The 16,308-nt window shown below is 38.0% G+C and overlaps 1 protein-coding gene across 3 annotated transcripts in view; it reads right to left on the bottom strand.

Moving 5' to 3' along the window:
- LOC105496641 (mitogen-activated protein kinase kinase kinase 7) overlaps positions 1-16,308 on the bottom strand; it is a 73,019-nt gene that overhangs the window by 50,264 nt on the left and 6,447 nt on the right. For all 3 annotated transcript variants that reach the window (XR_011623535.1, XM_011767173.3, XM_011767181.3), the window contains exons 2-3: positions 7,515-7,625; positions 4,106-4,171 (exon numbers count right to left, since the gene is read on the bottom strand). Coding sequence is in view for 2 of the 3 variants with exons in the window: in XM_011767173.3 (XP_011765475.1) it covers positions 4,106-4,171; positions 7,515-7,625 (177 nt within the window). In the remaining variant the exon portion in view is untranslated. The remainder of the gene's footprint in view (positions 1-4,105; positions 4,172-7,514; positions 7,626-16,308) is intronic.

The following is a 16,308-nucleotide window of genomic DNA, read 5'->3' as shown; positions in this document are numbered from 1 at the left end:
AAGCTGGAAAGATCTAAAATTGACACCCTAATATCACAATTAAAAGAACTAGAGAAGCATGAGCAAACACATTCAAAAGCTGGCAGAAGGCAAGAAGTAACTAAGATCAGAGCAGAACTGAAGGAGACACAAAAAACCCTTAAAAAAAAAAAACAATGAATCCAGGAGCTGGTTCTTTGAAAAGATCAACAAAATTGATAGATCACTAGCAAGACTAATAAAGAAGAAAAGAGAGAAGAATCAAAGAGATGTAATAAAAAATGATAAAGGGGATATCACCACCAATCCCACAGAAATACAAACTACCATCAGAGAATACTATAAACACCTCTATGCAAATAAACCAGAAAATCTAGAAGAAATGGGTAAATTCCTGGAAACACACACCCTCCCAGGACTAAACCAGGAAGAAGTTGAATCCCGGAATAGACCAATAACAGGTTCTGAAATTGAGGCAATAATTAATGGCCTATCAAACAAAAAAAGTCCAGGACCAAACAGATTCATAGCCAAATTCTACCAGAGGTACAAAGAGGAGCTGGTACCATTCCTTCTGAAACTATTCCAGTCAATAGAAAGAGAGGGAATCCTCCCTAACTAATTTTATGAGGCCAGCATCATCCTGACACCAAAGCCTGGCAGAGACACAACAACAAAAAAGAGAATTTTAGACCAATATCCCTGATGAACATCGATGCAAAAATCCTCAATAAAATACTGGCAAGCTGAATCCAGTAGCACATCAAAAAGCTGACCCACCATGATCAAGTTGGCTTCATCCCTTGCATGAAAGGCTGGTTCAACATATGCAAATCGATAAACATAATCTGTCATATAAACAGAACCAAAGGCAAAAAAACCACATGATTATCTCAATAGATGCAGAAAAGGCCTTCAGCAAAATTCAACAGCGCTTCATGCTAAAATCTCTCAATAAACTAAGTATTGATGGGATGTATCTCAAAATTATAAGAGCTATTTATGACAAACCCACAGCCAATATCATACTGAATGGGCAAAAACTGGAAGCATTCCCTTTGAAAACAGGCACAAGACAGGCATGCCCTCTCTCACCATTCCTATTCAACGTAGTGTTGGAAGTTCTGGCCAGGACAATCAGGCAGGAGAAATAAATAAAGGGTATTCAATTAGGAAAAGAGGAAGTCAAATTGTCCCTGTTTGCAGATGATGTGATTGTATATTTAGAAAACCCCATCATTGCAGCCCACAATCTCCTTTTTTTTTTTTTTTTTTTTTTGAGACGGGGTCTTGCTCTGTCGCCCAGGCTGGAGTGCAGTGGCCGGATCTCAGCTCACTGCAAGCTCCGCCTCCTAGGTTTATACCATTCTCCTGCCTCAGCCTCCCGAGTAGCTGGGACTACAGGCGCCCGCCACCGTGCCCAGCTAATTTTTTTTGTATTTTTTTGGTAGAGACGGGGTTTCACCATGTTAGCCAGGATGGTCTCGATCTCCTGACCTCGTGATCTGCCCGTCTCGGCCTCCCAAAGTGCTGGGATTACAGGCTTGAGCCACCACGCCCGGCACAGCCCACAATCTCCTTAAGCTGATAAGCAACTTCAGCAAAGTCTCAGGATACAAAATCAATATGCAAAAATCACAAGCATTCTTATACACCAATAACAGACAAACAGAGAGCCAAATCATGAGTGAACTCCCATTCACAATTGCTTCAAAGAGAATAAAATACCTAGGAATCAAACTTACAAGGGGTGTGAAGGACCTCCTCAAGGAAAACTACAAACCACTGCTCAACGAAGTAAAAGAGGACACAAACAAATGGAAGAACATTCCATGCTCATGGATAGGAAGAATCAATACTGTGAAAATGTCCATACTTCCCAAGGTAATTTATAGATTCAATGCCATCCCCGTCAAGCTACCAATGACTTTCTTCACAAAACTGGAAAAAACTACTTTAAAGTTCATATGGAACCAAAAAAGAGCACGCATTGCCAAGACAATCCTAAGCCAAAAGAACAAAGCTGGAAGCATCACGCTACCTGACTTCAAACTATACTACAAGGCTAAAGTAACCAAAACAGCATGGTGCTGGTACCAAAACAGAGATACAGACCAATGGAACAGAACAGAGGCCTCAGAAATAATACCACACATCTACAACCATCTGATCTTTGACAAACCTGACAAAAACAAGACATGGGGAAAGGATTCCCTATTTAATAAATGGTGCTGGGAAAACTGGCCAGCCATGTGTAGAAAGCTGAAACTGGATCCCTTCCTTATACCTTATACAAAAATTAATTCAAGATGGATTAAAGACTTAAATGTTAGACCTAAGACCATAAAAACCCTAGAAGAAAACCTAGGCAATACTATTCAGGACATAGCCTGGGCAAGGACTTCATGACTAAAACACCAAAAGCAATGGCAACAAAAGCCAAAATTGACAAATGGGATCTAATTAAACTAAAGAGCTTCTTCTGCATAGCAAAAGAAACTACCAACATAGTGAACAGGCAACCCACAGAATGGGAGAAAATTTTTACAATCTACCCATCTGACAAAGGGCTAATATCCAGAATCTACAAAGAACTTAAACAAATTTACAAGAAAAAAATCAAACAACCCCATCAAAAAGAGGGTGAAGGGTATGAACAGACACTTCTCAAAAGAATACATTTATGCAGCCAACAGACACATGAAAAAATGCTCTTCATCATTGGCCATCAGAGAAATGCAAATCAAAACCACAATGAGATACCATCTCACACCAGTTAGAATGGCGATCATTAAAAGTCAGGAAACAACAGGTGCTGGAGAGGATGTGGAGAAATAGGAACACTTTTACACTGTTGGTGGGACTGTAAACTAGTTCAACCATTGTGGAAGACAGTGTGGTGATTCCTCAAGGATCTAGAACTAGAAACACCATTTGACCCAGCCATCCCATTACTGGGTATATACCCAAATGATTATAAATCATGCTGCTATAAAGACACATGCAACATGTATGTTTATTACGGCACTATTCACAATAGCAAAGACTTGGAACCAACCCAAATGTACATCAATGATAGACTGGATTAAGAAAAAGTGGCACACATACATCATGGAATACTATGCAGCCATAAAAAAGGATGAGTTCGGCTGGGCGTGGTGGCTCACGCCTGTGATCCCAGCACTTTGGGAGGCAGAGACAGGCTGATCTCGAGTTCAGGAGATTGAGACCATCTTGGCTAACATGGTGAAACCCCATCTCTACTAAAAAAAATACAAAAAGAATTAGCCAGGCGTGGTGGTGGGCACCTGTAGTCCCAGTTGCTTGGGAGGTTGAGGCAGGAGAATGGTGTGAACCCGGGAGGCGGAGCTTGCAGTAAGCCAAGATTGTGCCACTGTACTCTAGCCTGGGCGACAGAGCAAGACTCCATCTTAAAAAAAGAAAAAAAAAAAGGATGACTTCATGTCCTTTGTAGGGACATGGATGAAGCTGGAAACCGTCATTCTGAGCAAACTATCGCAAGGACAGAAAATCAAACACTGCATGTTCTCACTCATAGGTGGGAATTGAACAATGAAAACACTTGGATGCAGGTTGGGGAACATCACACACTGGAGCCTGTTGTGGGGTCGGGGGAAGGGGAGGGACACTATTAGGTGATATACCTAATGTAAATGACGAGTTAATGGGTTCAGCACACCAACATGGCACATGTATACATATGTAACAATCTTGCATGTTGTGCACATGTACCCTAGAACTTAAAGTATAATAATAAAAAAAGATATCAAAAACAAATAAGTAACTCAATAAATACATGAAGAGAAAGAAAGAAAAAAAAGAATAATGTGGGAGCAATGCTGTAGTGCTCTATTTTCACTGTTTAGAGTGTGTTGATGACATATTGTGTGTGTATAATAGTCACATATACTCGTAATAGTCTTTGAACTATTGGGATCACTGCTGATATTTTAAAGTATTGGAGGTACCTTTTTATCTTGAAAAAATATAATATTTTTGAAAACCTTAAAAAAAAAGCCAAAAAGAAAAACAAAAGAGCTACATAAACTACACACATCTGCCATGTCATTTCTCATAGGTGACGATGAAAAAGTAACAAACTTACTGGATTCAAGCAGGCTCCATAAAGCTTTACAATATTAGGATGGTTCACACGGGATAACTGCCGAAGCTGTTAAGAAATTAAGGTTTCTTTTATAAAGTGATAACTTTTGAAGTACTGATTTCACAGTATCATTAAAATCTTACTGTTGTACAAAACATTTGTTTAAATCATTCAACAATCACTATTTACTATGTAACAGGCATTGTAATCATAGCCTGAAAATACCAAGTGCCTGCCCAGAACGGCACAAAATCCCTGTTTTCCAGTTCATACAGTTTAGCTGGATAGACATGTAAACAAATAATTAAATCAATGTGCAAAGTGCTATAACAGGAGTTATGAACAAGGCATGATGAGTATATAGAATAAAGAAGAGATGAAATCCCAGCACTTTGGGAGGCCGAGACGGGCAGATCACGAGGTCAGGAGATCGAGACCATCCTGGCTAACATGGTGAAACCCCGTCTCTACTAAAATATACAAAAAACTAGCCGGGCGAGTCCCAGCTACTCGGGAGGCTGAGGCAGGAGAATGGCGTGAACCCGGGAGGCGGAGCTTGCAGTGAGCTGAGATCCGGCCACTGCACTCCAGCCTGGGCGGCAGAGCAAGACTCCGTCTCAAAAAAAAAAAAAAAAAAAAAAAAAAAAAAAAAAAAAAAGAAGAGATGAACTCTGCCAAGAAATGTTAGGATATGATCCCAGAGATGGTACTGAGCTGCATTATCCAAAGCAGAAGTCATGTTATCATTGTTATCATCATCTTCATAGCTATGGTTGAACAGTCTAGCTACTCTGCCTGGGGCCCTAATGTGCAATTTGGAGATATCGTATAATTATCACAACTCTGCAAGGTAGGTATTATCATTTCCATTTTAAAGATGAGATTTTAACCTTAAGTCTCAGAGAGAGTTAAATGACCTGTTCTATAGTTAAGTGGGATTTGAACTTTAGTCTATCTGACTTAAAATGTGCACTCCCTCTGTATACTTGCCTTCATTCCATTTCCCATTTCTTGAATTCATTCTCTCCTCTCCATTCCCACTGCCATTGCCTTAGTAATCCCAACATGAACTGCTGCAGTGATTATCATAGCCTACTAGCTGGTTTCCCTCTTTCAGTTTTAATCATCCCTGATCCAATGATCCATACTGAGGTCAATGAGGGGTTTGGCTATACTCACTTCTCTTATTCTAGATCTCAAACTTCTTTCTTTGGAGACAGGTTTTGCTCTGTCACCCAGGCTGCAGTGCAGTGGTACAATCTTGGGTCACTGCAATCTCTGCCTCCTGGACTCAGGCAATCCTCCTACCTCAGCCTTTGGAGTAGCTGGGACTATAGATGCACAGCCACCATGGCTGGCTAATTTTTGTATTTTTCTGTAGAGATGGGGTTTTGCCATGTTGCCCAGGCTGATCTCAAACTCCTGGGCTCAAGCAACCCATCTGCCATTCCCAAAGTTCTGGGATTACAGGTGTGAGCCATCATGCCTGTCTTCAAACTTCTTTCTATTAATGCATCCCGCCCCACAGCAAACTGCTTCTTGCTTTCATTCTTTTCTCCCTTCTCCTCTCTTTTCTGCGCTTTTTCCACTCTTCTTCCTCTTCTCTATTACATACATTATGCTGCTGGCTCATATTCAGTCCACTAATGTCTCTAAACCTTCATACTGTATGCTAATAAAAAGCTCTATCTATATAGAGCCAACATGTGTGGATTTTTGGTCCTAATAGAAGAATTAGTATCACTATTTATTGTATTTATTTACTATATGAAAATATATTTACTATATTTCATCTTGCTAAGGTTCAGCACTGAGATTCAGATAGTGGATTATACAAGCATTTCTTCCTCCTCTTTCCCTAATTCCCACTAAGATTTAAAAAATTTTAAGGCATAACCTCAGAAGGATGAAGATAATGTAAAGTGCACAAACAGCATACATTTTTGGAAGCTGGAAAGCAAATGACTAGCAATAACTGATACAGCCACCTAGAAGAGCTGCATCATAAACTGGCAATGAGAAAAATGGAGAAGCAACCAGATTTATCTCACAAAGCTTCCAAAAGGTTGGGGAGTGGCGGCAGAGCTAGTTACCTATGCAAATGAGCTAATCAAAGGACAGGGCAGGGGACAGCTTAAAAGACTCAAAGATTCCTTCCTTGACTTCAAATAGCTCAATGACTATCTCTTCTCATCCCAGCAAAAGACTAGAGGTTGATTCTTTAGAGAAGGGGTAATAAATAGCATCTGGACTGGGGACACCAAACATAAATGAAGGAATGAGCTCAAAGTAGTTGTCTCTGGGAAGCAGAAAATTAGATTGGAGGAGGTATAGGAGACTGAAGTCTTTTTCATTAGAATTTTGGAGAACCATTTTATATTACATGCACATCTAATCTGGATTTAAAATTTTTCTTCACGCTATTATGATCTTTTTGACTTGTGATTCCTAATGTTTAACACATATGTTATTTCACTCAGCTTTGTGAAACTGCTAATGTAACAGGAAATGATAAATAGCTTTATCTAAACTGTAATAAAAATATTGCATAAGACAAAGCTGAGGCCAGACTCCTAGAACATACTACTAGAAATCATCTTTTTTAATGCTGACAACAAATCACTTATCAGCATTTCTCAACTCATTCAGCCACTTATAAATCACTTTCTCATATCACAATTAAGTCTTCATTTTTCCATGTTATACATTAAAAAATATGAAGCATATTTTGAAATTATGATTAAATGAAAAAACAGATATAAATTCAGAAGGCTTATAAGGTAGAGGCCACTTATCCATTGGCCAATGAGGTTTAATAGTGATAAAAACATTGATTTAACTAAATAATGTGATCCAAAATACAAAATAACAAAGTTAGTAAAGGATAAATTTGATAATATGCTAATCTCATGATTATTGGATTTTCCTTCATCATTCAATCTAATCTATTTCTAAGAGAATAGTTGCAAATTTTCATGCTAAATGAGAAAAATCAAATTTGAAATAATTTTTCTTTAAAATAATCTAATTTGAGTTTCTAAAAACATTCCATTTAAAATAAGTGTATAAAATTTCTTAATGTTAGATAATGGGAAAGCATACCATTTCTTTTCTATTTTAAAATTAAAATACTATGCCTTGAAATAGATCTGAATTCCATGGATGAAACTGTTTTAATTCAGGGGTGAATTCACTTATGTAGTTAAGTCTCTTTTCCCCTAATTTTTAATCAGAATTAAGAGTATGAATGAGAAAATGTTCCTACAGCACTAACCTTTGATTAAACCAAATTGCTGATGTTCATGTATACAAAGAAATGACATCTAAGAAACCAATCTTTTTCATAATATTAAATTCACAGAGTATCTTAAGTGCAGAACTACACAAAAGAAATGACATCTCAACTTACCTCTACAATAAAGGCTTTCCTCTCAGATTCACTTTCTATTTGTTTAATAGCAACATCTTTTGCTCTCCACTTAGCTTTGCAAACAACTCCAAAGGCTCCTCTTCCAACAACCTGAGTTAAACAAACAAAAAAACAAACAAAAAATACCACAAGAATCGGAATCAAATAGATCCAGCCCAATATAAAAAACTGAAGCCAATCTTTAAGACTTTAAATTAAAAAAAAAAAAAACGTGGAAATCAACAGTACCTGGATTTGCCACTGAACGAGTATGAATTTTTGTTAAAGTGAGAAGATAATTAAACGCACGCTTGTCTCTATCTTTGAAAGTTTGTTTCTGTACACCCATTCATTCTCAAGAAAAACCAAAAAAGACACACGGAGGAACAAAGTAAAGTGATTTGTTAAACGGAGAAAAAAAAAAAACTAAAACAGGCAAGATGAATGAGAACACAGAAGATGATTTGGAAAAACAAAAAGCAGGAACATATAATAAATATTTTCAGCTATCATATTTAAGAAATTAAAAATAGCCTTTGAATAATTCAGTAGGGATAGGGAATGGAGGAGAAAGGATCCAAATATAGATGTTAAAAAGACTGGCCATAAAGGACAGACAAAATATAGTATTATTTATTCCATGGAATTTTATTCCACAAGAAAAACTACTGATATATGTCACATACAATATGAACTCCAAAAACATGCTAAGCAAAAGAAGTCAGACACCACAGACCACATGTTGTATGGTTCCATTTATACAAAATGTTCAGAAAAGGCAAATCTATAGATAGATACCTGGGTCCGAGGGTGAAAATAAGAATTAACAGTAAATGAGTAGCTGGTATCCTGACAAAGTGATGAAATTATTTAAAAAAAAAAACAAACAAACCTAATTTATGGTGGAGGCTGACAACCTGGTAAATTTGCAAAACCCACCAAATTGTACACTTCACATGGGTGAATTTTATGATGTGTAAAATATATCCCATTACAGTTATTTTTCAAAAGTCATAAAAATAAAGATCAGCCATGTGTCATACTATTGTTGAAGCCAACTGATGGGTACTGCATGGGTTCATTGCTCTCTCATGGTGTCCTATTTTTACAAATGTTTGACATTTTCCTTAATATAAAAAAATGAAGAAAACAAAAATAGCTTTTGATACTTGTTAGAGTAAATTCATTAGATTTTATCATTGTGAAAGGACCTTAGTTCAGTACCATCTACTCCAATCTCTCAGTTTCCAATGAACCTAAGCACTTTGTATCAAGGCCTTTTTCTTTAGTGAAAAATCTCCATCTCTAACCATATTTATATGTACTTTCTATATAGCAGGCACTTAAATAATGCTTTACATATCTCATTTACACGGGCCTAGAGGAAGGTACTAATGCTATCCTCATTTTACAGTTGAAGTCCCTAGCTTTAAAGAAGTAAACTAACTTGCCCAAGGCTATATAGCTAGCAAGTGTTAAAGTGCAGTCTGATGCTGGGTAGTGTAACACCGGAATGTTACCAATCCTAATTTGTAACATATATAAAGCCTCATGTCGGGAAGCAGAAGTTAGTATCTTCTCTTGGAGGAACTTTCACTTTAGACTTACATGAACAAATTCCTGGCACAAAACTCTTCTATAACAAAGCTGACTATAGCTAGGTTGATCAAATGAGTTATTATCTAACTGAGGGCACTTTGGAGATTAAAAAGGGGGCATTAATAATAATAATATTAGGATACTAGTTGTAAACTGGGATGTGTATGGCCACTCTAGCCATAGCTTAAATTCCACTTCATGAATCACATAAGGCAGAATGAACATTTACCATATTGTTCAATGTCTAAATCCACTCAAATGGTTAACATTTATTGAATATTTACTATGTACCAGGTACTATTCTATGTGCTTTTCATGCATTAATATATTTAATCCTCTTCCATTTAAAAGGGAGGCAAATGGAGTCACATGGTGGTAACTTGCCCAAGATTGGATGGTCAGAAAATATTCAGAGAAGCCAGGATTTGAAGCCTAGAGCACGTAATAATGAACATACTCTATATTCAGCTTCTGTTCATCAGTGGCTTAAAGGAAATGGAGCTGCCTATAGGCAAAATTGCAAAGTAGGCCAACATCTCTGGTAGCTAATCTTTGTTTTGATGACTTTCCATTTTACTCGTCCTAGCCCTGGGCACTCAGTGTTCTGTGGTTTAGGTTCTTGTTCTCCTTCACAACTCTCATCAAACATTTGTACTTGCCATTCAGTTACTTTATTGTGAATAGAGGGTACTGGCTACCTGGTACCATTAGAATAAATGAAAGAGCACACCCAGGCTCTGAAATCCAATAGACTTGAGTTTGAATGCAGGGCTCTGTCCACCAATTAGCTCTTAATGGTGGACAAGTTTGAGTTTCTGTTTTCTCAACAGTAAAAGAGAAGTGCTGACGTTTTCCCTGGTGAATGTCTACAGGATTTGTAAGTTAAAACCAGGTATTTCCTCAAATACTACGAAGAACAGTAAGTGCTTGGAATTGGGTATGAATCAGTGTAAAGAGCTACAGTACTCATTTCTTTTCTTTCTTTTTTTTTTTCTTTTGGGTAGAGATGGGATCCCACTATGTTGCCCAGGCTGGTCCCGAATCCCTGGAGTCAAGTAATCCCCCTGCCTCAGCCTCTCAAAATGTTGGGATTACAGGAGTGAGCCATTGCGCCTGACCTGTAGTACTCATTTCTTTCGCAATAAACTAAGATGAATAGCAAGCAGGTCCTAAAAAATTTCAACTTTGTGGCAACATTAGTCTAAGAACACAGGCATGGAGACCAGACTATATCTATTGATATTACTATTAAATACAAAATGATTATCAAGTAATTTATTCTTCAACCATGTATTTATAAATACATCACAGCAACTAGTACTTACTAGGAATCCCCTTCTTTCATTTTCTCTATTTTGAAGAATGTCCATGCAGGGATTCCAAACATTATCTATATTTGTGAATCACACGTTTGTCATAAAAATTCATTTGACTATTTGTAATTCACAAGTGCCACCTAGTGATGAGAGTAGAGCTGATTCTAGGCTTTCGACTTAAAGCCATGGGAACAAAATGTGGCCAAATGAGGACACGATAAACTTTCTCCTTTTTGCTCAAGAAAGCAATTTTCTAGAACACCCTGAAATACAAAACAGGCCCATCCCTGTAAGATGAACCCAGGGGATCAAGAAGCCTCCATTCTTATTAGAGCCATAAGATATTTCACATGTACAGTGAAATGACAGGGTCTAAAATTATAACAAAGAAAGGTGAAGATGTCCAAGGTTGTAATGACCTGAAATATATGATAGAAATAATAACTGCTGTGAATTCACAGGAGTGAGATTATAAGCACAGTTAATACTTAAAGAATTAAGTTTCTGTGTATCAAAAATGACTTCCCATTTTAAAAAATAGCATAAAGGTAGATACTCTGGGGATAAGAAGAAAAAATATATATAAAGAATGGACCCCTGCCTTCAAGGAATGAAAGTGCGGTAGAGAAGAAATTTAAGACTAAATAATAGTACTTAAAAACTTTTAAACACTTACCAGCTGAAGAGAGCCAAAGGCAAGGGTCCATGATGAAGGCTAATAAACTCCTCCCTCCCCCTTTTCAGGATAAGGTTAGGGTAGGGATTCAAGAGAAAAAAGACTCATACCCCTCTCTTCTCACTTAGATCCCCAAGAGCAGGCATCCTCACAGAATATGCTCTGCAAACACCAGAAGCTTCAAAGGAGTAAGGATTGTGGCAAGGAAGACAGACCGAGGGAGGCCCTACCTCGGGTTCCCTCAGCCCCAGTAGAACATGTAAGGGATATAGAAAAACTCTTGTGAAGCAAAAAGCAAGGTAACTGAGAATTAAGGAGTCTTCTGACTGCAGGAAGGTGGCTGTGGTAGGGCAGAGTGTTGAGACCTACATGAGAGGTCTGTGGGATGGTAGCTAGCTCAAATACTTAATGACGAACACAGCTGGGTTTCAGAGGATTAATGAAAGCCAAGGGGAAGGCCTGGTCAGCAAGCAGGGAGAAATGGGTTAGGTCTTCTGCCTTCTGCCTTCTGATGCAAGTGAGGCTTGATGTTGAAAGAATGATGAACTTCATTTGTTTACTCCTTAAACCAGTATTTCTTTAGTGCCTACTACATCCAGCTACTGTTTGGGACAACAGAAATACAGAAAGAAATAAGACAAAGGCTCTGATCTGATCTACACGAATGCATTTTCTAGTGTATGTGGAGGGAGGGGAGAAGGAGAAAAGACAATCGATATACAAACAAAAGATGAGTAAGAAAAAAATCAGACTCTAAAAAAATGCCACATAGAACGACGAAAACAACAAAAAATAGGATGCTATGGCCAAGAGACTAGTGGCAGCTCCAGGCCGGGCAGTTTGAAAAGGCCATATAAAGAGGTTACTAATCTGACATTCAGATGACACAATGCACCAATCCCAGCACTTTGGGAGGCTGAGGCGGGCAGATCACGAGGTCAGGAGATCGAGACCATCCTGGCTAACACGGTGAAACTCTGCCTCTACTAAAAATATAAAAAATTAGTGGGGCATGGTGGTGGGCGCCTGTAATCTCAGCTACTCGGGAGACTGAGGCAGGAGAATGGCGTGAACCTGGGAGGCGGAGGTTGCAGTGAGCCGAGATCATGCCACCGCACTCCAGCCTAGGTGACAGAGCTAGACTCCGTCTCACCAAAAGAAACCAAAAGCAAAACCAAAACCAGAAACAAAAAAAACCCAACAACGAATATAAAGCTTTGCCCTAAGGGAAAAGAAAAACCTCACTACCTTATTCACTTCAATATGTGAGCCCCATCTAAGGGCTATGTGCTATTCTAGGCACTGAAGATACAAGAGTGAACAAACAAAATCAAAATCCTTGTTCTCATTGTCTATATTCTTGTGGAAAGAGACAAATAAAAAGGGAGTTGTGTGCTAAGAAGAAAAGGAGTGTAATTGTGTGTGTATACACACATGTATGCACTCCGCCTTACTCCAATTTTAGACAAGGTAGTCAGTCATGGCCTCACTGAGAAAGCTGACATTTTAGTAATGATCTAGAAAAATACTTGGGAGTGTTTGGTGTGGCTGGTGTATAGTGGAGGAAGGGAAGAGTGATTGTAAGGTAAGGCTGGAGGGACAGGCAGAGGTTGGATCCTGAATGGCTCTACCTACCATGAAAAGGAGTTTGAATTTCAGTCTAAGTGCAACGTGAAGGAACTGAAAAGATTCAAGGAAGTAAGGATGTTATATGACTTTAAACAAAATCATTATAGCTCTTAAAGAAAGGATTGTAGGGAAGCTAGTATATATAGAGACCCATTAGGAAGCCATTATAGCAGTCCAAACAAGCAACAATAGCTGCGAGGGCAAGGTCAATGGTAGTGCAGAAACCGGGCAGACCTGGGAAATGTTTTAGAGGTGGAATTAATAGGGTTTGCTGATGCTCTGCATCGGGGCAGGACAGGTGTAGAAGAAAAGAGATGAATCAAGGAAAACACCTAGACTGGACAACAGTTTACTGAGGGATAAGAATGATGCAGATTTTTTTTTTTTTTTTTAAATAACTCAGAGTTTGGTTTTAGTCATATGAAGTTTAAGATGCCTACTGGATATCCAAGAGGAGATATCAAGTAAGAAGGCAGAAACGTGAGTGAGAGGATCTATGGAGAAGTCAAAGAGATACAAACTTGGGAGTCATTAGCATGTAGTCAGTTTTTCTAGGCAATCAGTTGGAAGAGGTAACCAAAAATAAATATGGAGATATTGGAGTCCAGGAACTGAGCTCTGAAGCAGTTCAACATTTAGATCACAAGAGAGGAGAAGGAATGGGCAAGGAATAGGAACAAACAGTCCATATGGTAGCAGGCAAACTAGGACAGCGTCAGAGAAGCCAAAATAAAAACACGTTTCAGGAGGAAAGCAGATATAAGGACAGTGAAAGCATATGCCAATGGCTCTAAAAGTGTGGTCTCTGGTTCAGAAGCATCAACATCACCTGGAAATTTATTAGAAATATAAATTCTCAGGGTGCAACCCAGAATTACTGAGTCTGATGGTAGGGTCAAGCAATCCATGTTTTACCAAGCCCTCCAGGTAGTTTCAATGTTTGAAAACCACTGCATTAGGCTAATCCATTAACAATACATAATAAGGCAAATATTTCAGTGGAAGCCGTCATACAGACCACAGAGCCCTCCTTTGCTGTTGATACTATTTGTGGAAGCTTTCCACAGCACCCATAGGTCATCTTGGGTAGGAGCAAGGGAAAAAGAAAATCCTTATGAGGGAAGACTGAATTCTGAAATAACCGAATTAATCTTGAAATTTCTGAATACAAAGATACTTAAAAGAGATAAGTATTACATTGTAAATATCTTTGTTGTGGCAAGATTAAATGCTTTTCTCTACGGAGTTGAAAAGAGGAATGACATAATTAAATAGTAGTTACAGAAAAATAGTTAAATTTCTGAACTTTTAAAAACAAGTAAGAAATAGAGACAGAAGGAGAGGAGTTTTTGTTGTTGTTGTTTTTTTTTTTTTTTTGAGACAGGGTCTCCCTCTGTCACCCACGCTAGAGTGTAGTGGCGCGATCTTAGCTCACTGCAGCCTCTGCCTCTCTGGTTGAAGTGACTCTCCTGCCTCAGCCACTTGAAAGTAGCTGGGATTACAGATTTGTGCCACCACACTCGGCTAATTTTTGTATTTTTAGTGGTGACGGGGTTTTGCCATGTTGTTCAGGCTGGTCTTGAACTCCTGAGCTGAAGCGATCTGCCTGCGTTGGCCTTCCAAAGTACTGAGATTACAGGTGTGAACCACTGCACCTGGCCATAGACAGGAGTTTTGTGCTTTAAACAAAAAAGACTATAAGCATATATCCACAAGAGTAGAAGATAGAATAATTAGATGATATATACAACAGATAAAGTTGTTTCCTGGTATATTTTGCATTCTGATATTAGCTCTCTAAGGGAGAAATCTGAATGGGAATTAGAGGTGGCAGAAGGTGCTATGTAGCAAGGCAGGGCATTCCAATATACTTCTCATTCCTTTCAAGAAATAACATTCTAAAGAAATGCAATTTTATTATCTGTATAACAATAATGCAGCCTTATATTTAATAAGGTATTATAACTTGTAAAGCTCTTACAAACATGATGGAGTCTGTCACCATAAACCCATGAATATATAGGATTTTTTATTCCAACCTTAGACAGAAGAAAACCAAGGCTCCAAGAACTGAAGTTACCTATTCAAGGATCATGGAATTAGTAAATCAGAGTCAGCTTTCAGGTATGTTTCATGGTGCCAACAAAACAGAGGCCTGCCAGATACACACAGGATTTGGTCCAGTGCCTGGTACAGAGAAAAATCTACTCAAAGGTAGCAAGTATGATAACAACAATCAACTCTTCAAAAGATTATATTTGAATCAGATTTTTAGCTGTTTAGAAGGGGGTTTTAAAAAGCCCTAATCTCCTTTAAGAAAAAAGAATGAAGTTGGGTTAATACAAGGCTTGTGTATAAAGGGCTTACGGTAGTCTCCAAAGACGGCTGTCAACAATCCCTTCTCTGCCTGTCTCTGCTTAAGAAAGAGTTTTATTTTAGCCTCCTTCACTGATTCTTCCTTCCTCTGTCCAAAGCTTAGATGCTGCTACTTTCCAGGGTTCTGTCCTTGTCCCTTTTCTTTCTGAATCTGTTCTCTAATCTCATGGCTTCATACTCTCAAATCTCACCCATCCAGGTTTTGCCCAAGCTCAAGATGTATTTAAAACTGGTTTGAGACTCAGGGGGCCCTACAGGCTTATTAAGTTCAATATGTCAAATGCTGACTCCATTATCGGTCCCTCACTTGTGTATATTGTAGTTTACTTGACATTAGTTAAGTAGATTTACAGATATTATCTCATTTTAATTAAGTCAATTCTCACATTTTAGAAAGGTTTTATTTCCAAAGTACTTATTGCAACTTGAGCCATGATCAAATGATAGTATGAAACCTTCCATCGCCCATTGTTTAAAAATATTTTATACATACACACTGAAAACTGAGTATACAAAATAGAAAGTGTTTTGTTTTACCAGTAGGAGACAAACAAAGAGTTGTGGACACCACTGCTCCAACAGGAAACGCTCGTTAAGAAAGTTCATTACTGTCTGCATTCCACCTCTCTCAGGCTATGTAAAACAGTACTCCACTGACTGGGGAAAACCTTACATGTGTATAGATTAAAAAATATATATATCACATATACTTCTAAGAAAATGTTTCAAATGCAAATATCTTGGTAACAAATTTCCCTGTTGTATTAATCAAGAACATAAAATGGTGGAGAAGATCAGATGTAGAATAATAATATGTCTGGACTACCAAGGCCAAGCCTAAAAACACATAAGGAGATTATGTACATTATTAGATAAGGAATAAGCCAATGTTACAAACTACAGAAAGCAAATTTGATGTTTTTCTTGACATATGGTAGATCAATAGAAAAAACTGGGATATATGGCCACTCTTGAGACATACTGGCAATGGAGGTAAACGATGAAAAAACTTAATATTCAAGTTGTAAACCACTGAAAGAAGGCCACTTTTTATTTACTACTAAATTTCTAGTCCAAGTTCACAAATCAAACATGCTTTCTGAACTGTATTCTTTTCTAAATAATATAGTTTATTTGACACACTATAATTAACAATTCGGTTTTTCTGTTTTTTAAAATTTTTTATAGAGACAGGGTC

Source organism: Macaca nemestrina, chromosome 5 (assembly GCF_043159975.1).
Source record: "Macaca nemestrina isolate mMacNem1 chromosome 5, mMacNem.hap1, whole genome shotgun sequence".
In the NCBI taxonomy this organism is placed as follows: domain Eukaryota; kingdom Metazoa; phylum Chordata; class Mammalia; order Primates; family Cercopithecidae; genus Macaca; species Macaca nemestrina.
The sequence above is the reverse complement of the archived record's forward strand: the minus strand, read 5'-3'. Positions and strand labels throughout refer to the sequence as shown.